Raw genomic sequence first — 27,014 nt, 5'->3', positions numbered from 1 at the left:
CGTCGTCGGAAATACATCTAGGATGTGTCTTGTCTTGTTTTCTAGTTCTAAGTCTGTGAAAATGGAGCTTAAGGATCGGTTATGAGGAGGAGCTAGGATACGTCATTTGCGCTTGTCGTCTATCGCTGCGTGCTAAACACTCATAGATATACGATCCGTACCTCTCATTACACAACACACTGTGTGGTTCTTCTAAAGATCTATCATGATATCTGTCTAATCTTCAGCCATTTAGGCTTCTCCCTGTCTTCGCTAAAGTAATCAGACCAAAAAGGATACCTCCTATCCTTTTTTCCTTCCAACACGATTTCAGCACCATTCTCAACAAGCAGATTCACGACCTCGTAGTTCTTTCTAACATGAGCCGCAGTAAGTGCGTCTCTATATCCTTCAACCCACGGGAATGCCCTAATCCTCTCTCTACTACGCCCATTAGGGTTGGCGCCATTTTTAAGCAGAATCCTAACAACATCTATGTGGCCAAACGATGAAGCTATCGAGAGTGCAGTAATGCCATTTCGGCAATGCTCATTAGGGTTGGCGCCTTTTTCAAGCAGAATCTTTGCAATCTCCATGTTGCCAGATATTAAAGCCACACAGAGTGCACTGCCTTGATTTCTCTCTTGCCCATTAGGGTCGGCGCCTTTGTTAAGCAGCATTTCCACTGTTCTATAGTCTCCAGCTCTTGACGCAATATGCAATGGATCGTGCCCGTACCCATCTTTTATTCTTAGTATGCTTACTCTTTCTTCTTTCTGTTCTGGAAGCATTGCCTCTAACACTAGTGATAATCCCGATTGTGCGGCAAGATGTAATCCTGTGCTCTTCTCGTGATATACCTGGCTATAATCCATATAAATTCTCTTCTGAATCATACAAGCCTGTGCAGCGTTTGAAACCAACTTATTGTCTGAAAGAAACGAACAAGCTAGCTCACACACCTCACCTTCAACCATTGCAGCATGTTTGCCCCAGTGCTTAGCGGTATAGGCCAGGAACTCGTTCTCTTGGAACCTCTTCTCAAGTTCTTCCTTTGATGAGCAGGGATCTGTTTTAAACACATCAAACGATAGGTAGGTGAGGCATGTTGAGGCAATATGGAACTGAGCGTCTGTTTTCCATTTATTTCCGATGCGCTCGAAGTACTCTTGGGTGGTATAGTGGACCAGTCGTATGATGTTGCTTTCTTCGTCGATTGTGACCAACCCAGCGCAGAGAGATCGAAGCCGATCGATGGTAGGAAGGTAGTCTTTGTCCAGTTTGGTAATGTTCGGTCTGACCGCAACGGCATGTTGGAGTTCTGAAGTGGAAAGTGGCCTTTTGGCGTAAACAATCCATGCCAAAATCTGTTTCGCTAGGTCTCGAGACTCTATTCCCTGGCTTTCGATTCTTTCCATCGCCATGTCGTAGATTGCTTTCAAACCCTCCATTCCCTTCGCAAAATTTCTCAAGGCCTCCTTGATATGTCCTTTTGTGGGCAGGGTTATAAGTGAGTTTATGCGTAGCTCTGCTAGTAGAAACCTAATTTCCAACGTTACTATCTTCAAATCATCTTATTTTGGTCGGTTGTATGACTTACATCCCATCGATTGTGCCAATGACCTCTTCTTTGATCATGGCTCTAATGGGATCGTCTAAGATATCCGATGATTGAAGTTTCATTCGTGCATTGAGATATACATCTACGTCGCCATCCGTCGCACGGATCTCTATTGATGTAGCATTCTCAAATTCTTTCGCAATTTCACCGTTTATCCTAGAAGTTGCAAATATACTAGCCTGAAGGTCGAAAATCGTTGATAGAAACCTCCCCCGGCAGTCGTTGGATGTCTGACATTCGTCAAGTGCATCGACGACAATGAAAACTCTAGAGTAGCTGGCTACAACAGAACGAAGAGTACTCGATATTTCCTCAAGTGACGGCCGTGTTCGTTGGGTATCGTGGCGACGATAGAGATCTTTGATGCTCTCCAATGAGGAGGGCTGGCTCTCAGCAAGCTGTTTCAGAAGACTTATCAGCAAATCGTCAATACTCTGCTCGGATTGCCGCTGAAAGTTACAGTATATGTACGCAATACCGACGCTTGGATCTTCAGAAAACTGTGTGGTGAGGTCATCGATGACAATAGATGTGAGGATTGTCTTTCCCGCTCCCGGAATGCCAGAACAGAACAACGTCTGCTTCTCGGTCTTGAGCCAATTCTGGTATTTAAAAGAGTCTAAAATCCATTGCCCAGTCCCTTGTTCTCGCCTTCTGAGAACATCACTTTGTCGAGGACCGTAGTCGGTTGGCGTGAGCCAGTTGAGGACATCAAGGTCTTCTTTTCTGTCTAGCCTGGACCTCACTGTTTTGACATCGGCCTCAGTTTTAGAGACAGTGTCATGAACTACAATGTTATCAGAAGCTTGCTATGAAATCTACACAAGATCTCGAGAATAACTAACCGTCACTCAGTATGTCCTTGACTGGACGCTCCCCGTCAACATCGCTTGGCTGTACATGTTCTAGAAGTTCCTTTGCACATGCCGCAGCTACTGCTGCAGCATATTCCTGCCAATCCTTGTTCTTTTCTGAGTCGGCATAATCGCAAATACCCCGGATAACGATGCAGGGGAAGTCATTCATCAGTCCTGCAGCCTCCATTTCAACGCACAAAACATGTCCGTCTAGGCTCGCATTGAGACTATCACGAAACTTGGCATCCTTGATCACTTGATTGCCAGATGCGATTAAGCCGTAATGGACGCGCATGTCTCCAGGTTTCCTCTTAGTCCCATCATTCTTGGACTTTGCTACGCTTCTTGTCGCTTGCTCGGCCCCACTACTCATGGGATCCAGTGCCCGCTAGCCTAAGAAGTACCCGAGAAGAAATAGCATCATCTCCCAGAACATTAAGAGCATGGCCTTCCAGCTGCTCAGAGCACGACGGGAATCGTCTTGCCTGAACAAAGGATCCTCAAGGGAATCGGAGTTTGTGTACTTTGGCACCATATTTGGCCATTTCTTTCCCAAATCGTCCAGGTATTCACGTGTTTTAGATCCACGCATCTCATGATTACTCTCCAGTATCGTCAACGCTGTTAACAGTGCGCTTGGAGGATTATTCAGCGCACCAGTTCGTTTGAAATTGCTATTCTTTTCCGCTTTGCCCATATCCCACTGGACCACTCCAGGGTACTGACCGGCCGGTGTGCTAATCACGACGTCGCGGAGTCTGACCTTAGGTGGAATACCGCCGCCGATGCCAACCATGAGGCCGACCTTGATGAACGGGAAAGTGCTAACCATCCGGGTCGCTACTGTCGCTGCCGGATTATTACCGTACTTACCTTTCGGTAGGCAGGCTATTACGATGTTGTGCTCTTTGATGGACCCAAGAGTGTATGAGTTCTGGTCGTTTGGTGGCTTGGAAAGAGTCGGGTGTTCTTGGTCTAGCATAGCCTTCGCTGCGGTCTGCTCCTTAGGTAGTGCGCAGACCCATCCCAGTGTAGTCGTTATGAGTTCTGGGTTTGGTAGGCATCTGTGTAGCCATTGCGAGAGAAAAACACAGGGTCTTTGAGAGGATGAATTTGGACTTGGGTCCAGATCGGCTGCGGTCGGTTTGCGTGGTGGCTCGACAGCTACCAATTCGATCAAAAGAGCACCGAGCACACAGCGTCCCCAAAAGGTAAAAGGAGTTGAATGGAAATGTTTTTGTTGGGGAGACCAAAGAGAGACTCGATCAAGAAGATGAATGCCGAGCATTCAGCCTCGAGGCCTAGGCTTGAAGGATTGCTCGGCATCAGGCAGTCTAGCCGCAGTTCAACCACACCCACAACTGACACGTCAACCTGCGTTTAAGGCTCTGATTGGACCTACCGAACGAGGGGAAGCAATTTAACGCCTACCGTTAGGTGCAATCTATGTCGTGCAACTCATATCGATTAGGAAACAGGTAGAAGGTAATGCATCTTATGTGCGGGGTTCATACTCATAGAGCAGGAGCAATAGGTTCCAATCGCTGGTACTTAACGCTGTGTTTCCCTAAGACTTTTTTCCAGCAGGTGTTAGCCATCGATAGGCCGGATCATTGGAATACAGCATGTGTCTTGTAGGTGCCTCTACAAATGCGGCTCCGTGTCGTTTCGTGCTGTTTAGCGCTCCTTCATTTATGTTTCCGCTATCGCTATTGCTATCGTAAAATGGACAAGGCAAAATTTAAGAGTTTAGAAGGCTTTGGTCCTATAGAGGATGGAACGTATGCAGCCTTATCAAAGGCTAGTAACCATTCCTACACTAACCCCGTAGCAACGCGCGTACGGGTGACCTTTGATGCAGGATAGGTTAAAAGACTATCCTCACCAGAGGATTTGTATAAAATATATAGGATAGACTCTTTACTAAGTAAGATGAGGTCAATTGAGGTCTTGGAAGATAAAGATAGACTGCTGGTGGCATTATAATACCAAAACAATCTCTGCTGTCACTACGCAACATGATGAAGCACGATTTTCTTGCAAATTCTTGACTCTGTTCTATCATCAGCATTTTTTACGATATTCAGCTGTATCGTATCCGACGTCATTCATCGATCAAAGGCTATCGTCGTTATTCCAATACGTCAATCGCCCAATGCAGCCTAGCTCAGCCCTGTCGGCGTCGGGGCTATACCATCCCGAGTGCATGACATCACAATTCCAAGACTATGTCGCCATGCCCTTTCCATACATTTGCACATGCACATGCTTGCCTACTGAGACAGCGCAGATCATGGCATGTGGTGTGGAAGCTGCCGGCAGCGTCATCAGTATATGTTGCCCTCCTTTCCCTCTCTCTATCCACTATTACTTGGTACCCCTCTTGACCTCCACACCTAAGCTTTTACTACCTGATCCTTTCAATTATTATTCATAGTTTACGACTAGACACACTCAAAATGACTGGCGCACACTCTGGTTCCAGCCTTGGCGATACCATCCGCAAGGGTGTGCATATGGTCCATGTAAGTCTTTGCATATCTTGAGCTGGACAGGAATACCGTGAGCCGATAGCTGACAGGTTCCAGGGCACTGGCGAAGCCATCCGTGGCAATGCAATGTCCATGGTCGACGAAGCAAGTGGTGACAAGGCGAGCGCAGTCAAGAACCAAGAGATTGCCAATAAGGGAGTTGACGAATGGGACCGTGGCTACCGCGGTCATGCAACAAGTGCTGGTGTTGCTCCTACGAATAACACTTCCACGTCTACAAACTATGGCCCGCACGATTCCAACATTGGCAACAAGCTGGACCCAAGATTTGATTCAGACACAGACCACAGGGGAACAGCAACCGGTTCTACTAATGCTGGTCCCCATTCGACCAACATGGGCAACAAGCTTGACCCGCGCTTCGACTCTGATCAAGATCATCGGGCTGATCCTACTTCTACAATTGGTGGTACGGGATACGATACACGCAGATAGATAAAGCCATATAATCTAATATCATTATACCCTTCATATCATGCCCCTCCCATGTTCGATATTTGTGCTAAATGTTTTAGCTGATTTACACACCTTTCCTCCTATTCAGCAAACCGACGGCACCGGTGAGTCCCAGTGTATGCACCAAGTTACACAATCTCTGTTACGACCCATATCGATTCTTTCTACATGACTCCATTAATTGGTAGACTAATCATCTACAGATAACAAAGAAATCGTCTGGAACCCCTCACATGGTCTCGGAGATACCTAGCATGCATCTCATAAACACCAGCACGGTCCCGATCCACCACACGAGTACCGTGGCTCAATAGGTGCCTTATCCGGACTCGAAGCAGCCAACAAACTTGATCCCATCTTCCCTGTCGGACCTGACGCCGAATCAATGAAGTATACAGATCACGCAAACATCCACCGTCTTCGCGGCTCGATAAGTGGTGCCTCTGGCCTTCAGGCTGCACAGAAGCTTGATCCCCCCACTTTCGAGCCTGCGCATGCCTCTGATGTAGTGTTGGCTCGTGGGCCAGGCCTCAACCAGCCTGATCCGTCACACTACCATCCGAAGCCTACGTACAAGAGCAATGTTGCCAAGTCGCTCGATCGAGATGTTGGTATTAAAGAGACTCAGCAGCCAGATAGCGCATCTACAAGGTCCAGAGCAAATCCCATTGAACAAATTGCTGGGTCTGATACGACGAAAGGCGAGACAGGATCAACGTCGAATACTCAGAAGACCGAACCTCGCTAACAAGCTTTGCTTAATCGGGAATGAGATGGCGGTCCGATAACTCTCTCTTGACAAGGATTCGGCATCACTTCAAACCCTAAAAGAGGAATAGTCCAAGCTATTAAGAACCGGCTTATATTGTACTATAAATGAGACGCAGCTAGTGTCACATAGAAGAAAAAAAGCCAACGGGCCTATCTTTGAATCTGCAACTCGACATGCGTTCCTGGCCCAACCTTGCTAGCAGGTCGCAATTAAGCCGGACCGGTATGTTTGTTGAGACCAAAAAACAAAAGACACTTGAATTTTCTCCTTAATTCCCGCAATTATCTCGGGCCGAGCAAAAATCCACTCAATCGAGTCGTATTTTTCTTTTCCCCTTCAAAACGTTCTGAGCAACTGAATCGTGAAAAAAACGATGAATGGCAGTATTAGTCGATAATATTATAACTACCGAAAAAAAGAAAAAAAGAAGAATAAATCTCTATCTTCTATGCGACCATGTACGCCAGCTGTTCTTTCCCCTCCCCCCCCCCCCCCCTTCCTTGAAAAAAAAAGAACAGCGCGATCCGTATGGATTGGAAGAGAGTGGAAGAAAAAAAATGAAGGATAGAGAATAAAGAGGGGGAGATCTCTCACACACAGAGAGAAAGAGGGAGAGAGAAAGACGAAAGGTAAAAAAAAATCCCCTCAAGTCGGTCTCGCGGGCCCCGCAAAGCTTTCCCTTCTCCCCCAATTCCTAGGTTGGCGCTTCAAAAATGCACCGACGGCACCGAGATATCCCTCGTGTCGCAGGAAATAGGCTTGGCGAGTGTCTTTGGACCAGAAGCGAATGGCGTAGGATAGTGTGTTCATAGTTTGTGAGTGGCCGCCGATGAAGGAGCCACCAAAGTAGATACGCGGTAGACCATGTTTTTCTGCGTGGAGATGAGCGATTTGGCCAATGTTGTTTGAGACGGCGTAGAGGAGCGAGCGCGCCATGTCTTCTGGACGGAAGGCTCCGTGGGTGTGAGGGAGCTCAGCGGAGCCCTGGACGTGTTCTGCTTCTTCTCTGCGCTTGAGGTCGCCGTTGCAGCCGTCTTCTGCTTCGCGCTCTGCTGCGCGCTTCATCTTGTAGACTTTGCCGAAGGAGGAGGCGATGTGTGTGCTTTTGAGGCCGATTTTGTTGTAGGCTTGGCCGTAGATGTCGCCGACGAGGAGGTCGACGGAGGAGTTGTCGCCGTTTTCGGCGAGCCGGAGCATGTCGTCGAAGCTGCGGGCGCCTGTGAGGAGAGACAAGAGGCCCCAGAGTGTGCCACCGCCTAGTGATGTTCCGCCTATGCGCTCGAACTGTCGTGGGCCTGAGACTTTGATCATGGAGACGCCGGAGCCGATGTTTACGAGGAGGTAGGGGTAGATGTTTGGTGGGTCTGGAGGGTGTGGCACGAACTCCATAGGGCTGTCTTCGCTGTAGGTGAAGACTTCATCGGGTATCTCGTTGATAAAGAAATCGAGGCCTGGGTAGCGTCATTGTCAGCGATGTTCTGTCACAACATATAGACAGCGACAAGAATCATACCTATGATCAAGCACTCCATTTCGTCTTCTCGTATGACCTCGACATCTAGCGCCTGTGTAATCTTTTCATGGTACTTAAATGCGCCTCCCCCCGTGGCCATGATGCACAGATCCTGCGACTTGGAATCATTGTGTTGTTTCTGGTCGTCCTTGAGCTTGCGCATAAATTCTATACATGCGTCGATGCGATCCGTCTCAAACTTGAAAAAGTTCAACCGTCCGCCCGCCGCATCGTCGCCTGGTTCGCGCGAAAAGTATACGAGTTTGGCAAGAGAGCCTCCAATCTACCAAATCGCATTAGCATGTTGCCGCTTATACTTTTGCCAGGGGGTCGGCGCGGGGAGAAGGCGACAGCGCATGGTCGCGTACCGGGCGCAACAACAAGCAAAGAATCGCGCAGGAGCACTCACATCAACGGCTACATGGCTCACGACGGCCGTGTGGTTGGGCAGGCGAATGTCGTGGGGATCGTGCTCGTAGTCTTCGCTCTTCGGGGTATCCGGCTGCTCCTCGTCGACTATGAAAGCGCCCTGAACATTGATGCGCACGCTGCCCGGGTGCTGGATGGTGTCCTGGATATCGCTCTGGGCAGTAGTCCGCCTGGGACGTCCGAAGTCCGGGGTCGAGTTGATCTCTATGGCTTGCGCACGCGATGCCTTGGGGCCGGTTTCACCCGTCGCGGGGTCCAGTGCAGGTGACATGGCGACGGATTCTCTGGGTCTTGGCAGCGACTTTACTTTCTTCCAGCGACGACGGGGCACTCTCGGAATTCGTCGGCTGGCGATGAAGTCGTGATGGGGGGATGACTGTGCGAAGACAGATGTCGGTATTGAGGTCGCTGCAGATAGCGATAGGCGCTCCATTTGTCCGCTTTGCAACGGGGCTTTATTCCCAGGGCAAGACGTGATCTGAAGTTCTGCGCAGAATAGAGCCCAAGGAGGTTCAACAAAATTCCGGCGCCTTAACCCAGCTGCCAGAGCGAGCGGAGCGCCGGGCGGGGGTCATATATCCTCTCCATGATTCCCTCCGGTGAAACGGACCTTACTTAGTGAGTCGAATTTGCGCGCTCACATTGCCGAGTCGGAGCATTGCTAAGCTCGGCAACTTTCAAAAACAGAGACGAGTAACATCCGAGGGCTCGGCTGGGGGTTGGTGGAGGTGGTGCAACAACGACCATAATCTCACTTCCCGTCACCCGCGAGCGATGGGCTTTGGAATGTAGTATTAAAGTCGATGGAAGGTGTTTGCTGGGGACGCCTAAAAACTCATGGGTGCGCATAGCCACGTGCCGCAGACACGCCTACTTGCACCCAGCTGTAACTTCGAATACGTCACCATCGGGTTTTGCAAGTGCTATTCGAGAGTGTTCGCAATGAGAGATTCACTGTCCTTACCGCCTGCGAGGCACAGTGTGCTCCTGCAGACAATCGCGTACCACTACAGGTGCCGATGACGTCGTGCACCCGTACCCCGAAACTCTCGAGCCTCATAATCTCGACCAACTTCCATCAAACACAATTGTCAATCATTTCAATTTGTATCGTAACCAAAATCCGCTCGTCACCATATCTACTATTTACCAGGAGCCTCAGCACTAGCACCAACACCATGTCGTGGATGGACTCTTGGTCTCGTCCGAGCAAACATGCCGTCACTCCACCGCCCCTATACCTCACCGTCGGCGACTCAGTCCCATATTGCCACAGCTGCGGTAGAGTCATCGGCGACCGACGTAAAACACAAAAGGCCGCAGAAGTAAAGTACTGCTCAGCGAGATGCCGCAACAGCAAACCCGGCCCGATTGACCGTAAAATCGAAGCCACCTTCGCAGCCCTGCTAAACGGTGCGAGCATAGAGTCGTTGAAGGAAGGTGCCGGGGCCGAGCCTGCAAGTGATGGCGTTAAGACGGATCGGAATGAAGAAGACCACGAGCATGGAAAAGGCCGCAAAGGCGAAAAGAAACACAAGAAGAAGCCCTCCAAGACGACAAAGGGCGACCACAGAGTCATCGTCGAATGCAGCACTGTGGAAGAAATCGTCTTCCAGCGCGAAAAAGACCCCGAAAAAGTGTACGGGCGTCGGAAAAACCGCAAAGCACGCTTCGTAGTCGAGAAACCAGAGGACTGGCGAAGCGTAGATATGATCGATCATCCCGCACCAGGAACTGCTTCCAGCAGCACGGAAACTTCAACACAGCCCCCGCCACCAGATCTTACCAGCGACGAAGACACCATGTCAGACTCAGAGGGCGAGGCCGAAGGCGGTATTGTATTGGATCCTTCGTCGCCACCAGGAACCACATCCCATGCTCTCCCGGATACAATAGAATATGGCTACGGATCCGGCAAGATCCGGCCGCCTCAAGCCCAAAATGACGTCAATGGCTCAGTTGGCGGCGAAAAAGGCTGGGCCGAGCGTATCGAAGAGACGGACGAGATGAAATTGAAGCGCCGTGAAGGCCAGCGAAAAGCAGATGAAAGGGAAATGGTGCGCAAGGCCGCGAGACGCGGATGTGCCTTTGGCTTCACCGTTCCCGACGAGCCTGAGAAGAGGAAATGCGAGGCTGTCATGAAGGGTGCTGTTGTAGAGGCGAGCTTTGCAAAGGGCGAGTGGGGGGTTAGATGGCGAGAACGGATATAAGAATAACTCAGAACATCACATGAAGAATTTCAAACTTTGTGTACTTGTAAGTGGACAAGAAAAAAAAGGGTATGGGCTCAGGAAGCGAGCCAAAATGAAACGTGCGATTTCATACGCCAAACAAGCCGTGGGTATCAAGAGTATCGGCAACTATTGAAGAAAAGAGAACGAAAGACCAGAAGAAAAAAAAAGCGTTGACGATCCACCTCCTCCACCCCATACCACCTGTACGAAGCAAAATTTCTTTTCCACGTTAAAAAAAGGGGGGGTTAAGAGTCAAAAAAATGGTAACAAGTACATCATTAAACCATAATACTTACACACTCATGCATCTTCCTGGCGCACCCACTCACCATCATCGCGCATCAGCCATCCGCTTTCCACCAGGGCGGCACCGTATTTCTCTTTGGGGTGGACAATGTATTCGAAGCCTGGGCGGAGTCCAGTACCAGATCTATCACGTTATTAGCAAGTTGATTTCGTAAATACAAAGCCTCATAGTAGATGTACAACTTACTTGATCATGTTAAGCGCCATGTTCCTGACCTTGTCCTTGAGATTGACTTGTGTGCGGCCGTCTAGGAAGTTGCCGTTGCTCTTGTCGTATGTGAGGATTGTGGAGTATTTGGCCGGGTACATGCGCATGTATTCACATAGGGCGTCTTCTTCCTCGTTGGACCAGGCTTGGCGGGGTTTGCGCTCGTTGCGATACCTGCGAGTCTGGAGTCGCTGGTTTTCCTGAGCAAGTTGACGTTGCGCCTGGTAGTTTGAGGATGGAATTTCTTCAGTCATCTCAGGGGCCTCGGGCTCGGAGACGGACTCTGCTTGCTCTGGTGGTTGTTGTGATGGAGGTTGATGACTCGGTGGAGGAGCGGATGATGGAGGGTCGATACGAACTCTTTTGCTGATTGGGGCGTTGCGCCGGCGTTCTGGGACGCGGAGACCACGGTCTTCGCTTTCGAATGCATCGTCAGAGTCAGAGTCGTCCGTTGGTCGTGAGCGTTTACGTGATGATGGTTCTGGAGGCGGCTTTGGTTTGTTTGTGTTGGACGGCCCCGGCGTAGGCTGTGTCTCGTCGAAGCCATCCCCAAACTCGACACGCTGCGCAGAAACCTGCCGGTCGAATATTGACACTGGGCGATTCTCCTTCTGAGGTTTCCCTACAGCTTTCAAGCGTTTGAGTAAAGCTGCTGAACTTTGCGGCGGATTAGACGCGGCAGGTTCTTCAGATTGATTTCCTCTTTCCTCAGTAACCTCTTCCGGCTGTGCGTGATCCTGTGGTTCCTCTTCTGTTTGCTGCTGTTGTTTGTCGTTTTCTAGTATCGGCTGAATGTCATCTTGTTGCGAGGGTTCTGCGAGAGGCTCTTCTTCTCCCTGCACCTGTTCTTCTCCTTTCTTTCCTTCTGCTTCCTCTACGTGTTGAGCCGGCTCCTTGCTCTGGTCCTGTCGAGAAGGATTAACTTCGAAATCTACTCCAGAGTCGCGTTCCCTGGCCTTCAGCATATCAATGGCACGAAAGTCTACAGCAGCGTTGGGATCAAACTTGCGGCTGCTGCGTCGCCTCTCTCGTCCGAATGAGGTCCGCTTCCTCCGCGGCGATTCTTGTGGATTGGACGGACCATTCGCTTGCTCAATCACAGGCTGTGGCTCCTCGTAGAGCTTCTTAACGTCGCGCGCAATTGCCACTGCTCCACCAAGATCCTCAATCGCACCAAGCAGCTCCTTGCGTCGCAGACGCACCCATGCTAACAAGCGAAGAATCGTTGCTTCCCAAGGAAATTTCTCTCTCAGCCGTTCCAATTCGACAAGCTCACCACGCTGCAATGAATCCTCGTCCGTTAGGAAGTATTGCTGAATCTCATTCAAACGTGCTACAACTTGATCTTGAAGTTCTTGGGGTAATGGACACTCGTCGCCTCCCAACGCTGCAGTGTTCCAACCACGAATTGGAGAGCCATCTACAGCTTGTGATGATTCCGAGCGGAGGAAGATCTCGTTTATTGTTTCTTCGGGATCAAAGTCGAGACTGTCGGTCAATTTTTGAAGCACCAATATCGCCAGTTGTGTCCGCAGCTCCAGTGCAAGCAGGAATGTCTCTCTATACAGTCTGCTCTCGCCTTTACCGGACGGATGTGCATTAGGGTCCAGTGAGCGCATGAATTGTGCAGGGAAAGTGTTGTCTAGCTGTCGTAGCACATCCCACATGGTCTTGTCATCTCGGTCGGAATAAATCATTTGTTTCGCAAAAACGAGCAAGTTCGTCAGGTATAATATCAGATCGAGGCCGGCATCCGATGCGGCAGTCTGCTTGTCAATGCCGAAGAGAGCGCGATGGAGCGCGCGAACATGGATGTAGCTGTGATCTTCGCTCTTGAAGTGCTTCAGATGCACATTCAGTTCTATCTCATAGTCAAGGTACTCCTCGGAATAGGCGGAGCCCGGCTTCTGCATCTCTTTTATGTTTCGTAAATCGTCCGGCATAGTCGCACCGCTGGGCGCAATGTGTTCCAAGAATTCGTCCGCAGAATCGCAAAGCTTGCGCAAGTGTTTTACAATGAACCTGGACTCCAAGAATTCGGCCTCGACCATGCTGAAAGAAGAGATCGCAGTGGTTCCGGACATTTCGGATATGCCGCCGGGGGAACGGAATGGCATGGGAATTTCTGGAGTTGCGTGCTCGGGCGTGCCTGGGGGTTCAATCTCGTCGAGCGCTAACTGGGTATCTATTTCTTCTACGACAGTGAGGTCTAAAGGCACGTTCATGATCAGCCATGGGCGAGTCTAGCAGCTGGTAATCCATTCGCGACTGCGTAGGGGTTCGCAGGTTATGTAGCGGGCCGCAAAGTGACTACTGACCTTCCAACGCCTCTTTCATGGCTTCGCGCCTTGTCTGACGCGCTTGGATTTCCTCGCTCTCATTCTCGCCGGTTACGGAAGTGACGCTTGCCTGGCGCGCGGATCGACGGGTGGGCTTCTCAACAGGAACAAAGTCTGTGATTTCGCGGCTTGCACTGCGCAAGCTTCTTGCGCGTGATGTGCGCGCTATTTGTGTCGCGGCAGTTTTGGAGAGTGGTAGTTGTGGGGTAGGGGTTTCGCGTCGGCCTGCAGACCGCACACCTCTACTGTCAGCCATTGGGATTCGAAAGGGCACGTTGTATCGACAAGCAGAACATGCGGCGGAGGGTGCGTGGGTGGCGCGACCAAGTGCAGACGGCGTACGTGAGTATCAACGGTGGTGATGCTGACTTGACTTGTTTACCGTCTGATGCGCGACTGCAGCTGACTAAGGACGCCCGCCCAACGGGCAGTCACGTGGCCGGCACCAGGCATGAGTCAGCCAGCGGCCGTCGCAGCCTAGGGGTGGGCCTCAAACTTGGGCAGGGGGGAGGCCAGTGAAGACGTGCATACGAAGCGTTTGAGGTCGAGACGGGACTACGGCATCCAAGGGATGTTTCCGCCTTTGCTCACTCCACTGTCAGAATTGCCTGAAAAGAAAAACCCCCCTAAACTAGTGCCTGGTGTGCTTGCGTACACACGCCGACTAAATATAATACGTGGGCTGGCTGCACACCTGTGCCTGCGCCCTCCTCCACACGCCGCTCACCCCAGTGTAACTCGACTGGCGTACGCATACGCCCAAACGCCAAGCACGCCTGTTTCCAACTTGAATCCAATTAACCCGTTGCACCTCCACATTCCTTCGCCACATCTTCTTCTCTTCTCGTCGCTCTCTCTACATACGTACACTTACGACCCTTTTCCTGTCCACGTTTCAATTCGTCGCCCAAGACCCTTTTCGTCCCCTTGTACCCTCCCTCGCTCACATCCCAATTGCTTTCATCATGAAGTTACGACAGCCAGGGCCGCAGATCTTGCTGCTTCTCTTGCCCGCTCTCCAAGTCCTCGCTACACCAGGCCCAGTTGACATCACTGCCGACAAACGACTCGCGCGAGCTGCCGCACCCGCTTCCCCCGACGCCACCCTTCTCGCCGACCCTGCTGTTGCATCGCCGACAGTTGCAAAAGGCACCAAAGATGCACCCGTCGACGGCTACGATGGCTTGCCTCACCACGGTCCATATGTTGCCGACGTACCCAAGGCTCATGGCAAGGCTCCGAATGTCGTAGAGGACCTAGGGGCAGCAAAGAAGCCAGCAGCCAGCACCGTTCTGGTCGACGATGTGCTCGATGGCGACAAGAGCGTCATGCAAGATCCCACACGGAAACTGGCTACGGGCAGCAAAGGCACCGAGGGTGGAGTTTCTGCAAAAGACAAGGAGCGTTTGGCGCATGAAGAAAAGACGGGCTCGAAGATGGAACAGGTTCCTGAATCGCCCAAGGAGGCGCCTCCTCACCCCCACGACCAGAAGCAATTGAAGGGAGACGCGGGAGATGCAGCAACTCCTACGCGCGTACTCGGTGCAGGCGGCTTGGAGGTAGGATTCAAAGTGGCCACAAGTACGACATGATGCTGACTTGACTGTAGAAACCAACCGACCTTCCCGATTCTCCTCATGACAATCCCATCCCCGTTCCAAACTCGGTGTCCAGCAAAGATCCTTTAGACACTTCTTCGTCATCCAAGACACCCTCTTTGACGCCCGGCGGGGATGCCGACGCCGGCGTTGTACAGCCCTTCCACTCATTGATCCTTGCCTTTACCATGATTATATTTTCGGAAATCGGTGACAAGACGTTCCTCGTAGCCGCTCTCATGGCCATGCGACACCCACGGTTACTTGTTTTCTCTGCCGCCTTCTCTGCTTTGGTAGTCATGACAGTGCTTTCTGCCGTCATGGGCCATGCTGTCCCTGCACTGCTCTCTGAACGCTTTACGCATTTTGCTGCCGCCGCTCTCTTCCTCGTCTTCGGTGTAAGGCTCATTAAGGAAGGCCTCGCCATGAGCCCGGATGAAGGTGTTGGGGAAGAGATGCGAGAGGTGGAGCAGGAATTGGAGGAAAAGGAGCAACTTGCACGACACCAGGGCCGCCGAAAGGCTTCTGTCTCTCCCTACGCTTTGGAGTCTGGCCGTGGTGTACGACGCTCACGATCGAATTCGCGACTACCCGCACCTGCTCGAAGCCCCTCTAGCTCACCTGACCGCATGCCATCTCCACGCGGGGGCTCAATGTCCGGCACAATGGGTGCTGTCAACAACCTGTTTTCTTTGCTTCTAAGCCCCGCTTGGGTTCAGACATTTGTCATGACATTCCTCGGTGAATGGGGCGACCGCAGTCAGATTGCCACAGTTGCCATGGCTGCTGGTTCAGACTATTGGTATGTCACTGCTGGTGCCGTGGTAGGCCATGGTCTGTGTACTGCAGGTGCCGTTATTGGCGGCCGTGCCATCGCTGGCCGCATTAGTATGCGCAATGGTAAGAAGATCTCTCTCTATGGTCATAAAGCACGTCTAACATTGCACAGTGACTCTTGGTGGCGCGATTGCCTTCCTCATTTTCGGTGTCATTTACCTTTTTGAAGCCTTTTACCTCTCTTAGAGGATACGATCAAGCAATAGCATTACTGGGCGTGTTTGGGTGGGAGGGATCACGGACTTGGGCTCGAATGCCGTGACTTTTCACATGTGTGGCTTTATTTCTAAGTATTTTTAATTTACCTGCTGTTTCTCTATGTACGACTGTAAACTCTTCAAAACTGTGTCCGGATGGGGTATCTAGAGGATTCCAGCAATGAAGCCCACAAAATATGATCTACTATTTACAAAGTTACACTCTTGTTTGAACCATTGCGGGTCCCGGATTTAGTGTTTTCAGATGAAGCCCCTCGCATGGTTTGAAACAATTCTTGAAGCATACTGTATAAACTTTCAATATAGTTACACGCACAGCAGTGTGACAAGAATAAGCTCTTAGGACGGGCGCCATCAATGTGATGTGGTAGTGCAGGAAGGGTGATGGAGTGGAGGCATGGGCTTGGCGCTAATCCCTGCCTTCGCCGCGGAAGAGACCCGCTGGCCCTTGCAGCACTCGAGCTTCATTAACACTTCACGAACAAAACCTCCTCTCTATCCGGCAGTTGCCCTATCTGTCGTCGCGAAACACCGCTATCCGCTCTTGCGCTCTGTGAGCCTTTCCGTCTGATTGGCCGTCTATTATAGCCCGCTACCTGGCCTCTACGACAACGCGCGTCCACTTGTGCCGGCACCTACGACTTGCGCAGCACTCTATCTCTACCCCCAAACGTTGGTGCTGTTAGCCTTTGGTTATGGTTTCGACCACGTCCAGCGCAATGGTGCCACAGCGCGAGCCTCCTCGCCCACCGCCGCCGGCGGTAGTCGAAGCCGAAATGCAGTGGATATTCACAGAAGAAGAGCTGCTTTTGGCGCCGTCGATAACCGATGGAATGGCTCCGGAAGAAGAGCGGACACTGCGACGGAAAGGTGTGGGCTTCATATTGCAGGTGGGCATGATGCTCAAGCTCCCACAGACGACTCTCAGCACGGCTGCCGTATTCTTCAACCGCTACCTGATGCGGATGAGCCTCAAGCCACGGCCCGGTTACAAGCCCCTTCACCATTATGTAAGTCTACACACAATGGCTCCTGTGTCCGAGCGCATCTGACGAAACCAGCAAATCGCTGCGACTGCATTATTTCTCGCTACTAAAGTCGAAGAGAACTGCCGCAAGATGAAAGAACTCGTCGTGTCATGTGTCCGAGTTGCGCTCAAAGACCCGAACAAGCTTGTCGACGAGCAAACAAAAGATTTCTGGAAATGGCGGGACACCATCTTGTACAGCGAAGATGTCCTACTCGAGGCCCTATGTTTTGACCTAAACGTTGAATCGCCATACAAGATCATGTACGATATGATGAAGTACTACGGTGTCGAGCATAACAAAAAACTGCGCAACTCAGCCTGGGCTTTTCTCTCCGACTCGACATCCACACAAATGTGTCTGCTGTTTCCCTCACGAACAATTGCCACAGCATCACTGTATGCCGGCGCGCGCATGGCCGAGGTTGAGCTAAGCGACGACGATGGCAAGCCCTGGTGGGAGATTCAGCACATCCAGCTGCGCGACATCAGAAAAGCATGCAACCTGATGGCCGATCTGTATGAGAAGACGCCGGACAAGGACGGCGAGCCTAACATGTACGCCGGGCTTAGAACACCCGAAGATGGCATCGACTTTGGCGACACGCCTAGGAGCATGGAAGGAGTCCAGATGACCAGTCAAAGCCAGCCGACTGCTAACGGCACTGCGGATGGGAACGTGACGGAGAGGGGCAGTGAAGAGGGCGAGTTGGATGGCTAGGAGTCGACTTCCGCGGATTATATGGCTGATAATGAGTCGTCTGTTGTTAGTGAGGATCCGGAGTCGGTTGAGCTTGACTATCCGGCTGATGATGAGTCGTCTTCCGGTGAGGACCCGGACTCTGCCTCTGTTATTGAGGAACTGCGATCGGCCTTTAGCGACTCTTCAGCTGACGAGTCTTCTGTCGAGGCGATGGGTAGCAAAACAAGTACTCCGTCACCATTGTAGTATAATGAGTTGTTTGTGGGAAATTAGTTGGGAAAGAAGATACGCTGCTGCTGCGTACGGTTTGTATGTGAAGCGGGTTGGGTTGTTGAGGCGCAATAAGGGCATTTTTCGGGAAACAGGGGCAAAGATACCACCAGGGGATACTACACACACACACAGTTTTTTCTGCGTTTCCCCCATTATTATTTTTATTTGCGTCTTGGGAAAATGGGACATTATTCACTATGCAGTCGTACTATCTTTGGTGTGTGTGGTATTGTGGTGAGGTCCAACATGCTTTTTAGCTTGTTATTTTACTCCGCAATAAGGAACGATAAGCGCGCAGTATGTAGTATGTACTTAGTGCGAAATACCAAAAAAAGATGACATAAGCTCATAAGTTTATCTTCACAGCCACATGGTAATAGATTACTTTGGCGAAGTTGACTTGGCACACGTGCGTGTATATATCTCTGCTGCCTAATAATAAAAAAGATGATAACAAAACATGCCCTCCCCCCCCCCCCATGCACGCACGCACGCACGCCCCGAGCCGTATCGACCGTATTCTCATAACCCATGACGCGCATGACTCGGGTAGACTCATTCCCCTGCTGCCTCGGCATCTTTCAAAAGGGTTTGGGGGAGGGGGGGGGTGGGAAATGCAACCAAAAAAACGACGTCAAGACTTTTTGTAACCCTTTTTTTCTTTTTTTTTTGCGCCGCTGAGGGAGAAGACCTTACCCTTACTTGTTTCTTTTTTGGTTTTAAAGGCCTGACTCGTCTGATATACCATCACTTTCGAAACCCCCCCCTCCCCGATTATAAATAATCGCAACATTTCCTGGTTTCGTCTTATCGAGAAACAACATTGCTGCCTGGGGTACATTCCACTTCCGACTTCCACATAAAAGAGATATAGGAAGGAAGGAAGAAAGAAAAGGAACAGAGAGAGAAAGGGAAAAGCAAAACGAAAAAGATGGACTCGTCACCAACGGCGCTCCTCAAACTCCTCCTCCCACAGACGCCGTTACTCGTCAAAACCGCCCTCTGGCACTCCCTCTCCCTCACCCCGCAGTCGTCAAAATGGGACCTGAAAACCTCCCTCACCGTCACCATGATCCGCGAGATGGTGGGGCCAAATGCCGATCCGCAGCCTATTGGCAAAACGCAGCGGTTTACGCTGCGGGACCCTGGTGTAAAGGGGAAAATGTGGGTGAGTCGGGTGGCGATGGCTGTGCCTGGGGAAGACGATGTGCGACAGCTTCTTTTTCGGGCGATTAGGGAGATGGGGACCGGGGAGGAGAAGTGGGAGGAGCCTGAGCAGAAGGGGGTCGAGGCCGAGTGGAATGGGTTTCGCAAGGATGCGAAGGAAGGGGAGGGAGAGCCGGTGGGCATGGGGGAAAAGGAGAAGTTTGAGCGGTTGATGCGCGAGACGACGAGTGCAACGACGATGCTGTATTTTCATGGCGGAGCAATGTATTTGCTCGATCCCGCGGGGTATCGGGGGTTGGGGGCGAGGATTGCGAGAGAGACGGGGGGCCGCGTGTTTAATGTTAGGTATAGGCTGTCGCCGCAGAATCCGTTTCCGGCGGCGCTACTGGATGCGTTTACGGCGTACCTTTCCCTCTTGTCGCCGCCGCCGGGGGCGTTTCACGAAGCTGTTCCCGCGAGTAAGATTGTCTTCGGGGGCGATTCGGCGGGAGGACTGTGTTGCACGGCGTTGTTGCAACTTCTCTTGCAAATCCACAGGAGCACGCCGGATGGGAAGACGCCTACAGTGCGATTCCACGGGAAAGACGTCGAAATACCGCTACCGGCTGGCCTGGCGCTGACCTCGCCTTGGTTGGATATCACGAGGGCGTTGCCATCGATAGAAAACGAAACGACGTTCGATTACCTCCCGCCACCCAGCCAAACCGACAAGAGAGATTTCCCGAAAGATGAAGTATGGCCTGCCAACCCTCCCCGTGCGGATCTCTACTGTGAAGGCAGCGCCCTACTCCATCCCCTCGTTTCCCCGCTCTCAGCTCAAGATTGGAGCGGTAGCCCGCCCTTGTTCTTCTCCATCGGCCAGGAGATGCTGAGAGATGAAGCCGCTGTCCTCGCTCAGCGCGCTGTGAGGCAAGGGGTCAATGTTACGTGGCGCGAGTTCGAAGCTATGCCGCATGTTTTTGCCGTGTTGCTGGAGGGGCTGGGGGAGAGTGAGGTGCATTATAAGGAGCATCTGGAGTTTATCAAACGAGTAGTGGCGGAGGAGGGTGGAACGGTGAGAGGAGAGGGGCCAGAGAACAAGGCCCCAGAAAGCACCGCAGTCCTAATCCGCGCAAAGACACTAAAGAGAGAAGAGAAAGACGTAAGCACGGGTCTAACACAAATCACAGACGAAGAAGCTAAAGAAATGATGATCAAAGGCCAGGAGAGGATCGAGAGGAAGTTCGCTCGAGGTAAGGATCCAGCGGCTGAGAGACCCATGTTGTAATCTTCTCATGTCTCTCTATGTTACTTGTTTTCTCTTTTTCTCTCTTCTCTTCTTGTTCCTTTTGGCAGGTACATTTTTGAGGACTTTTAAAACATATATAACAAAGTTCCTTTTCTGGGTGGGCAATTCAATATACAATGCATCTTGCTTCTTGCTTGAATTTATGACTTGACGTAGTTGTATCTATTCGGCGTATTATACACTGGGAAATGGGTCTCCCTTACCCAGAGGTATGGTAGTGGTTGCACGGGCCGCGGGTAGAAGTAGAGGTAGGGTCTTATGTAATCTCTACCCTACCTCTACCCATTAAACCAACATAGGCGTATAGTATATCATATTCTTCTTCTTCTTCTTCTTCTTCGCAGAAAAAAAAAGAATGACAGAGGCCACGCATCCCAACCTGCCGAAATCAGGTATCCCCCCCAAAAGAGGCTCGAAGTTAAATTAAACACACACACACACATACACACACAAGCAAAGATATATACCAGTACCACTCCCCTCCCATACTTTCCTCCCTTAGGAAAACAAAAGCTCCCCTCACCAAAAAAAAAAGAAACAAACTCAACTCTACTACTCCCCTTTTACCCCCCTCCTTCTTGCACTCCCCCTCTCAATCCCACTCTCCAACCCCGTACCTAACCCAGAATCCGTAAATACCGCCTCCCTCTCCACGCCCACCGGAAGCGGTACTTCAAGTAGAAAATCCTCATCCTCATCATCCGCCTCGGCCTCTTCTTTGACAGGAATATCCTTCAACGATACCTCACCATCTTCCCGCTTAACACCACCGCCACCACCCGACGAACTATACGAAAGTGGATACTGCGACGGCAACGTGGGAAAAACACGACTAGTCTCACTAAACGGCGTCCCTGGATCCGTTTCCCCTGCCTCAACTTTCCTCCTCTCTTCCTTCTTACCTTCCTCCCCATCCCCATCCCCATCTCCATCACGCGAGGAAGATGAAAGCGAAGAGGTAAGCAGCGTAAACGCCCCCCACGTAAACAGCAGCACCCCCATTTCCACCCCCCAAAACCCCAGAATTCCAAGTGCAGCAGCGAGGATCCGGTACCGATACATGAGCCACCGTATCCCCTCGAGCCGCGCGGTCATGTGCACACTAGCACGATAGACCTCTAGGGGAAGTTTCGAGCGAAGCTCCAGACGCAAACTAGAAGGGATATTACGGTATCCAGACTCAAACATGACGGATTCCATCATTTTAATCCTCACGTGTTCAGATTCCTTGTGCCACCCCAGCAAATACAACGGAAGACGCATGAGGCGATACATCATTTCGAGCACACGACTCCGGTACGTTAATATCGCCGGTCTCTTACTCCTTGCAAGCACCGTCGGAGTCTGAGTTGTCGTCGTCGTCGTAGTAGTAGTATCGTCTACAACAACATTCTTCTCAGCCGTAGTCCCCGGCACACCGCCTTGACTGTGATCTTCAACATTCCACTCCTCATCCCAGCCTAGCATATGTTTTACACCCTGCCCGCGTGTCGTAGGGCCGCGGAATTCGAGTCCGACCATCCAATTCCCAGCGCGAAGATTGGTTTCGCTTCTAGGTAGGTCGAGTTCAACGACTACGTCGTATTTTTGGCGGGCGACTAGTCCGGGGATGTTGGCGAGGCCGTAGGGCCATTTTGCTGCTGCTGGTTTGACGGTTGGCACAACGCTGCTGACTTGTGTGGGTGCGTGGAGAGAGTGGGGAGCGTGGTCGTATTGGAGATAGACGGGTACGACGATGCCGCGGACGGGGATGTAGGCGTAGTAGAAGGAGGAGTAGGCTACGACGGCAAAGCCGAAGAGGATGGTGGATGCGATGAAGAAAAGGGCGGTGCGGAGGTAGGTTCGTAGCAGAGCGGGCGATGTCGCGATACGAAGAGGGAGAAGTAGGTAGTCCTAGGTATTTCAATCAGTGGTACGCGTGGGTGGGCGGTGCGCAGGTGGGTGGGGAGACGCGGGAGGTGCAATCGTCGCGAAGACGGGTCAGGGGATACCTTACAATCACAACCTGTACAATTGACCTGTCCTGGCGAACATCATCTTCGATTTCCTCCATAACTATCCGCTACACTGCGTAGCAGACGTTTGTGGTTGTTGGAATACGTCTTTTCACACGCGCTGGATCTTCACATGCTGTCGCGCGCCGCACTTGAGATTGTGACGTAGCTTGCACAGACCACATGCACTAAACACTTGTACGTCACTCCACCACTTCACAGCTCAACCCAAACCCATCAAGTCATGGAATAAAATTTTCATTCAAGCAATACAGCAGTAGAAAAGAACCCTTTGCTAATCCTACACCATGTCTGTTGCCTATCCCATTACCCGACTCCATACAAAGAAAAGAAAAAGAGTACACGATGGACCCGTGAGCAACCCCGTCAGCCTCTCAACGCCATCAGGTCGACAGCCTGCAGGCCGTGAACCCAAAACGCCAGAGGAAGCAGAAAATCCCATTTCAGATTGTGCTTGCGGGTGAAACACATGGTATCATTCCCAAAACAGCCTGTTTACTCCTTTTGGGGGAAACAAGTAGCCACATAGGAAGAAGATGGAAATCAAGAGTCGCTTGTAAATCAGGGACGAAAGGAGAAGAAAAAAAAAACAAAGGAAATTCGTCAGAAGCGTGACGAGGCTGCACTAGCCGAACGAAGCCGGTGCGTAGCCGCGTGCTGTAATCTCCGCTCTAAAAGCCAGTAGTATCCCGCAACTTTTATCCGGACCGTCTAAAGGACCCCAAGAGGAACTTTTGAAAAACATGCACATGCATGATCAAGTCCGTACTAACGACATAGCCGTGGAGAACAGCTAGAAGTAAAAGGCCGTGGGTATCGTAACATCGTAGGCAAACCTCCTCTAGTCCTACCTCTTCCTCTTCCTCGTCCTTGCTGCCCATCATCTGGCATGCCGTGGTTGAAGTTTGTGGCGACAACCAGCGCCAAGTGTGTATAAGTGTGTTCAAGAAAAGCGTCCCATGCGAGGCGGTCCTCGAGAGGAGCCCATGACCGAGCTTTGCAGCCTTCCGGTAGCCTTGGTAACGCCTGATAGAGGCGAACTCTGGTTCATGTTGGTGTGGTTTTTCAAAGGTGACTTGGCCACTCTGTTTGAACGCGAACGCTTGCGAAGTGGTGTGATCAACGCCTCAGCCGACTTTCCAGAGCGAACTGGACGTGAGACGGAAGCTCGAGCTGCTGGGTCTGACGGCAGGGATGCTACGTCGCGGTATCGGTTTTGGTTGGTACGGAAGGCGGTAACGACACCGCGATCAAAGTGCTCGAGCATGACATCTGACGTTGTTCTCTTACGTGTCTGTGGAGTGGTAGTCGAGGGTGCAGCGGGAGTCGAGCCATGGTTTGCCACCTGTGAGGTTGCTGGAGTTGCTGGCACATCAGTGTCGTCGACATCCTCATCTTCGTCGATATCAGTATCATCACCGTCAGAACCAAAGTCCATAAAGTCGGTAATGTTGATGTCATCCTCGTAATCATCGCTCGAAGAACCATCCTCGTCTTCGTCAACGATGCCCATGTTGCCGTTGGAAGAGATGCTTACGAAAGGATAGAAAGCCTCGGGAGGACCGACGCTTTCACTTCCAAACACAAAGTCGTTTGGACCAGACCCAAAGATACCCGAGAGCATGATGTCGGTGCTGAGTCCGTTATTGAAGACCTCGTTGCTGACCTCGCTGTCAGAGGCATTGTTGATTTGCGCAACCGAGTTCCTAGGGCTGTTGTTGACCGTGCTGCTAGTACTGCTGTGATAGTCTGTTAGAGGGATCCATGGGATCAGCACTGTGCGAGGACGATAGAAGCTAACGGCCTTGGTGGCACGGTTAGTGACGGCAATGGCCTGGTCGGTTTCGTCGTGAATGAAGATGCCACGCGTGGGGGGAATCTGACGACCGACGGGCCGCGCGCTTCGCTGAAAGGGCTTGGGTGTGCTTGCGCGGGACCCAGGTGCCGAAGAGGGTCGGTGCAGGACAGACTTGTTTTGGGTTGGAGTGCGTGGCAAAATGTCGTTTTCAAAATCTTCTTCGTCAGTGGTATCACCCATGTCGGCTGAGAATGTACGTTAGTTAGGTGATCAAAGTTGGCGTAGGGCACTACCATACATTCATAGCCGCTAGATTCGCTCGACTCGCCCTCGGACTCATCCGAGTTGTCGAGCTGAGTGATACGAGACTCATTCTGCTCAAAGTCCCAGAAGGAAATGTCAGACTGGGGAGAAGCCATGTCTCCATTGTCATCATCGTTGTCCATCTCAAGCAGCTGATGCAAGCTAGGCGGGATCTTGTCTTGATCCATGAAGAGATCTGGAAAGATGCTGCTATCGAGCTCCGATGACTCTGAGCTAGAGCTATCTGACATTGGAACATCGTCATCGAAGCGGACACGCTTGGCAGAGCCATCTGAAAACTTCCTCTTTGCCATGGGGACGGGTGATGCGGGGACAGCTTCAGGCTCAAAGAAGGGAGTGAAGCCAAAGTCAGGAAGCCCCGCCATAAAGGCATCATCTAAGGGGGCAGTAACGTCGAAGATGTTGTCGCTCAGGCAGCTATCAAGGCTGAGGCGGCGAGCATCACGATACTCATTGAGAAGGGTAGTAGCTTGCTGCTCTTCTTGCAGAATGTAGCTTTCTTCTTGCTTTTCCATCAGCTCCAAGTCAGACTCATCGTCATCAGGGACGAGATTGACGCCACTGTAGTCTTCATCGTCGGTCTCAATGGCGTTGTCATTGGTCTGCGCGTCTTCATTGTCGGTGTAGGTTAGCAGGGGGACACTGGCGGCATTGCTCAGCTTGCGAGCAATCTTGCGCCTGGGAAATGACTCTTGATCGGTCGAGTCATCGCCAAAGAGAACTGAAGTGCTTGAGAGATTACTAAAGGTACGTTTCTTATTACTCATTAGTAGTTGGTTCACGGGGTGCTTGCTGGGTACAAGGCGCAGCCCGGTTGTGTGGGACGCGGTCTCATCGTCTTCAGCGTGAGACTCGTCGTCATCTACAGGGTCGATGCGGATAGCAGGCTGCTTGCCCTTTCCCTTTCCTCCCCTGCTGTAGCCAAAGGGGCGAGCAGGGACGTCGTCGGTGTCGGTCTCATCATCCAACTCGTCATCTTTTACAGCACTACTGTCATCGTCCTCGTCATCTTCGTCGTCGGCAGCACCTTCTGTGGCGGATTGGTCACCACCACGGCCTTCAGAGTGGTGTGTGCTTCCTGATATTGTGTCTGGAGAGGTAGACCGTTGGTGAGAGCGGTGGATGTCTGCGGCAGCGTTGTGCGATGGGCTGCGGTCTTGCTGGTGGCGGTCTGAAAGACCCTTTATGGAAGGTCGAGTGTGTGTCCGATGCGCCATGGTGGGCTGTTTTGTGTTGTGGAAATTTTTTTCACTCTCGGTGTTTTTTTTTTCCTTTGATGAAAATGGTGGCGGTGGAGTAGGTAGATGAGGGTGTCGGAGAGAAAGAGAGAGCGAGAGAGGTGTGATTGGTATGGCGGGTAAGTATGTCGCAATTGGGAAGTGCTCAAGAAGGATAGCGTGCAGGTGAGTATGTAGGTGTAATGTATGTGGTGTACTGTGAGGGGCGTGTCAGGGCGTGGGAACTATGTTGGGCCCTTTGAGCTTCGTCGATGTTGCAGCAGCTGTGGAGCAGGGCTGCGAGAGACAATGGTGGAATTTTTTTACTAGCGCAGGCGGGACGAATGCCAATTGAGTGGGACGGATTGGGGCAGAGGGTACTGCACGCAGTCTGGTATTGGTATCGTCGAGGAGATTGGGAATTCCGTGAGCTGTCGGGCTGATGCAGCCCGTGGGTGGGGCTGCACCAGGAGTTTAGAGCTCAGCGCGTGCCTGCGGCATTGTCTCGACGAAAGTAGGAAGTAGGGATGGGGGGGGGGGTCTGGAGTGGTCCTGGTAAGAATCTGAGCGACTTTGACGTCTTGGGGCTGGTGCGGAGAGAAAAGATGCGGGCGAGGGCAAAGGATATGTTTAATTTTTAGTTTGGCCCTAGCGGCATATCGCATGGTCCGGGCGGGCATCCTAGTCCTGCCTGGCTGCAGCGATGACTCCATGTCGAGCAAGCACGACACGACACGGTAAAATGCAACCGGCACGGATGGCACGATGAAAGGCTTTTGGTGTTTTGTTTTTTTCTGGAACGCAATTGGTGGCTAGCCGTCTGCAGTGTCCAAAGGCCATGGCCGGGGCGCATCCCGCAGCGTCTGTCGCGTGCCCCTCGCTGCTCGCAGCTCGCTGGAAATTTTGGTCGTCTGGCCGAACTGCCCCACTGGCCCTAATGCGGACGAGGATGAGGACATGGCGATGAGGCAACACGGGGCTAATCGTTGCCAACGGCTGCACCCTATTGGCTGCTGGCTGCCCGGAGTGCCCTGGTCAGCACATGCTGCGGCCAACAGCAGACTGGCTGGCTGGCTCTGTATGGATGTATGGATGTATGGATGCATTCACCTGCGAGCCATGTGTCCATGTACATACTCTCTCATATTGCTGCTACTGCTACTGCCCTCTGGCGCCGCCGTCGTCGTCATGGCATTGTCGAGCCCTCGGGCGGCTGCCCCTCCAGACACCCAGCACCCACCCCCATGGCCGTGCTTGACGTCGCCGGGCATTGCTGCCCCTCC

The 27,014-nt window shown here is 51.7% G+C and overlaps 11 protein-coding genes across 11 annotated transcripts; 5 read left to right on the top strand and 6 right to left on the bottom strand.

The window, feature by feature from the left end:
- Positions 1-203: 203 nt before the first annotated feature.
- On the bottom strand, positions 204-3,439 carry COCMIDRAFT_6696 (uncharacterized protein; the record flags this gene model as incomplete). Its single annotated transcript, XM_007691356.1, has 5 exons — positions 204-721; positions 947-1,521; positions 1,580-2,387; positions 2,446-2,801; positions 2,862-3,439. 5 exons carry the CDS (start codon positions 3,437-3,439, stop codon positions 204-206), a joined length of 2,835 nt encoding a protein of 944 aa, XP_007689546.1.
- Positions 3,440-4,916: 1,477 nt separating this feature from the next.
- Positions 4,917-6,213, top strand: COCMIDRAFT_38186 (uncharacterized protein; the record flags this gene model as incomplete). The annotated part of the gene is made up of 5 exons (XM_007691373.1): positions 4,917-4,982; positions 5,046-5,418; positions 5,525-5,569; positions 5,678-5,682; positions 5,740-6,213. The coding sequence occupies 5 exons, from the start codon at positions 4,917-4,919 to the stop codon at positions 6,211-6,213; spliced, it is 963 nt and encodes a 320-aa protein (XP_007689563.1).
- Positions 6,214-6,882: 669 nt separating this feature from the next.
- COCMIDRAFT_99604 (uncharacterized protein) lies at positions 6,883-8,450 on the bottom strand (the record flags this gene model as incomplete). The annotated part of the gene is made up of 3 exons (XM_007691384.1): positions 6,883-7,688; positions 7,751-8,033; positions 8,160-8,450. 3 exons carry the CDS (start codon positions 8,448-8,450, stop codon positions 6,883-6,885), a joined length of 1,380 nt encoding a protein of 459 aa, XP_007689574.1.
- Positions 8,451-9,357: 907 nt separating this feature from the next.
- On the top strand, positions 9,358-10,389 carry COCMIDRAFT_6693 (uncharacterized protein; the record flags this gene model as incomplete). The annotated part of the gene is made up of 1 exon (XM_007691355.1): positions 9,358-10,389. The coding sequence occupies one exon, from the start codon at positions 9,358-9,360 to the stop codon at positions 10,387-10,389; it is 1,032 nt and encodes a 343-aa protein (XP_007689545.1).
- A 324-nt stretch (positions 10,390-10,713) lies between these two features.
- COCMIDRAFT_27666 (uncharacterized protein) lies at positions 10,714-13,522 on the bottom strand (the record flags this gene model as incomplete). Its single annotated transcript, XM_007691369.1, has 3 exons — positions 10,714-10,843; positions 10,907-13,136; positions 13,246-13,522. The coding sequence occupies 3 exons, from the start codon at positions 13,520-13,522 to the stop codon at positions 10,714-10,716; spliced, it is 2,637 nt and encodes an 878-aa protein (XP_007689559.1).
- A 709-nt stretch (positions 13,523-14,231) lies between these two features.
- On the top strand, positions 14,232-15,887 carry COCMIDRAFT_99508 (uncharacterized protein; the record flags this gene model as incomplete). The annotated part of the gene is made up of 3 exons (XM_007691383.1): positions 14,232-14,825; positions 14,876-15,764; positions 15,814-15,887. 3 exons carry the CDS (start codon positions 14,232-14,234, stop codon positions 15,885-15,887), a joined length of 1,557 nt encoding a protein of 518 aa, XP_007689573.1.
- An 808-nt stretch (positions 15,888-16,695) lies between these two features.
- Positions 16,696-17,667, top strand: COCMIDRAFT_99594 (uncharacterized protein; the record flags this gene model as incomplete). The annotated part of the gene is made up of 2 exons (XM_007691382.1): positions 16,696-16,929; positions 16,981-17,667. 2 exons carry the CDS (start codon positions 16,696-16,698, stop codon positions 17,665-17,667), a joined length of 921 nt encoding a protein of 306 aa, XP_007689572.1.
- A 1,186-nt stretch (positions 17,668-18,853) lies between these two features.
- On the top strand, positions 18,854-20,356 carry COCMIDRAFT_27663 (uncharacterized protein; the record flags this gene model as incomplete). Its single annotated transcript, XM_007691368.1, has 1 exon — positions 18,854-20,356. One exon carries the CDS (start codon positions 18,854-18,856, stop codon positions 20,354-20,356), a length of 1,503 nt encoding a protein of 500 aa, XP_007689558.1.
- Positions 20,357-20,929: 573 nt separating this feature from the next.
- COCMIDRAFT_27662 (uncharacterized protein) lies at positions 20,930-22,430 on the bottom strand (the record flags this gene model as incomplete). The annotated part of the gene is made up of 2 exons (XM_007691367.1): positions 20,930-22,270; positions 22,374-22,430. 2 exons carry the CDS (start codon positions 22,428-22,430, stop codon positions 20,930-20,932), a joined length of 1,398 nt encoding a protein of 465 aa, XP_007689557.1.
- Positions 22,431-23,335: 905 nt separating this feature from the next.
- On the bottom strand, positions 23,336-25,731 carry COCMIDRAFT_27661 (uncharacterized protein; the record flags this gene model as incomplete). The annotated part of the gene is made up of 2 exons (XM_007691366.1): positions 23,336-24,435; positions 24,489-25,731. The coding sequence occupies 2 exons, from the start codon at positions 25,729-25,731 to the stop codon at positions 23,336-23,338; spliced, it is 2,343 nt and encodes a 780-aa protein (XP_007689556.1).
- A 681-nt stretch (positions 25,732-26,412) lies between these two features.
- Positions 26,413-26,977, bottom strand: COCMIDRAFT_38177 (uncharacterized protein; the record flags this gene model as incomplete). The annotated part of the gene is made up of 3 exons (XM_007691372.1): positions 26,413-26,611; positions 26,653-26,807; positions 26,966-26,977. The coding sequence occupies 3 exons, from the start codon at positions 26,975-26,977 to the stop codon at positions 26,413-26,415; spliced, it is 366 nt and encodes a 121-aa protein (XP_007689562.1).
- Between the last annotated feature and the right edge of the window lie 37 nt (positions 26,978-27,014).

The sequence above is a fragment of the Bipolaris oryzae genome, assembly GCF_000523455.1.
Source record: "Bipolaris oryzae ATCC 44560 unplaced genomic scaffold scaffold_98, whole genome shotgun sequence".
Classification (NCBI taxonomy): domain Eukaryota; kingdom Fungi; phylum Ascomycota; class Dothideomycetes; order Pleosporales; family Pleosporaceae; genus Bipolaris; species Bipolaris oryzae.
This window is presented reverse-complemented; position numbering and strand designations above follow the sequence as displayed.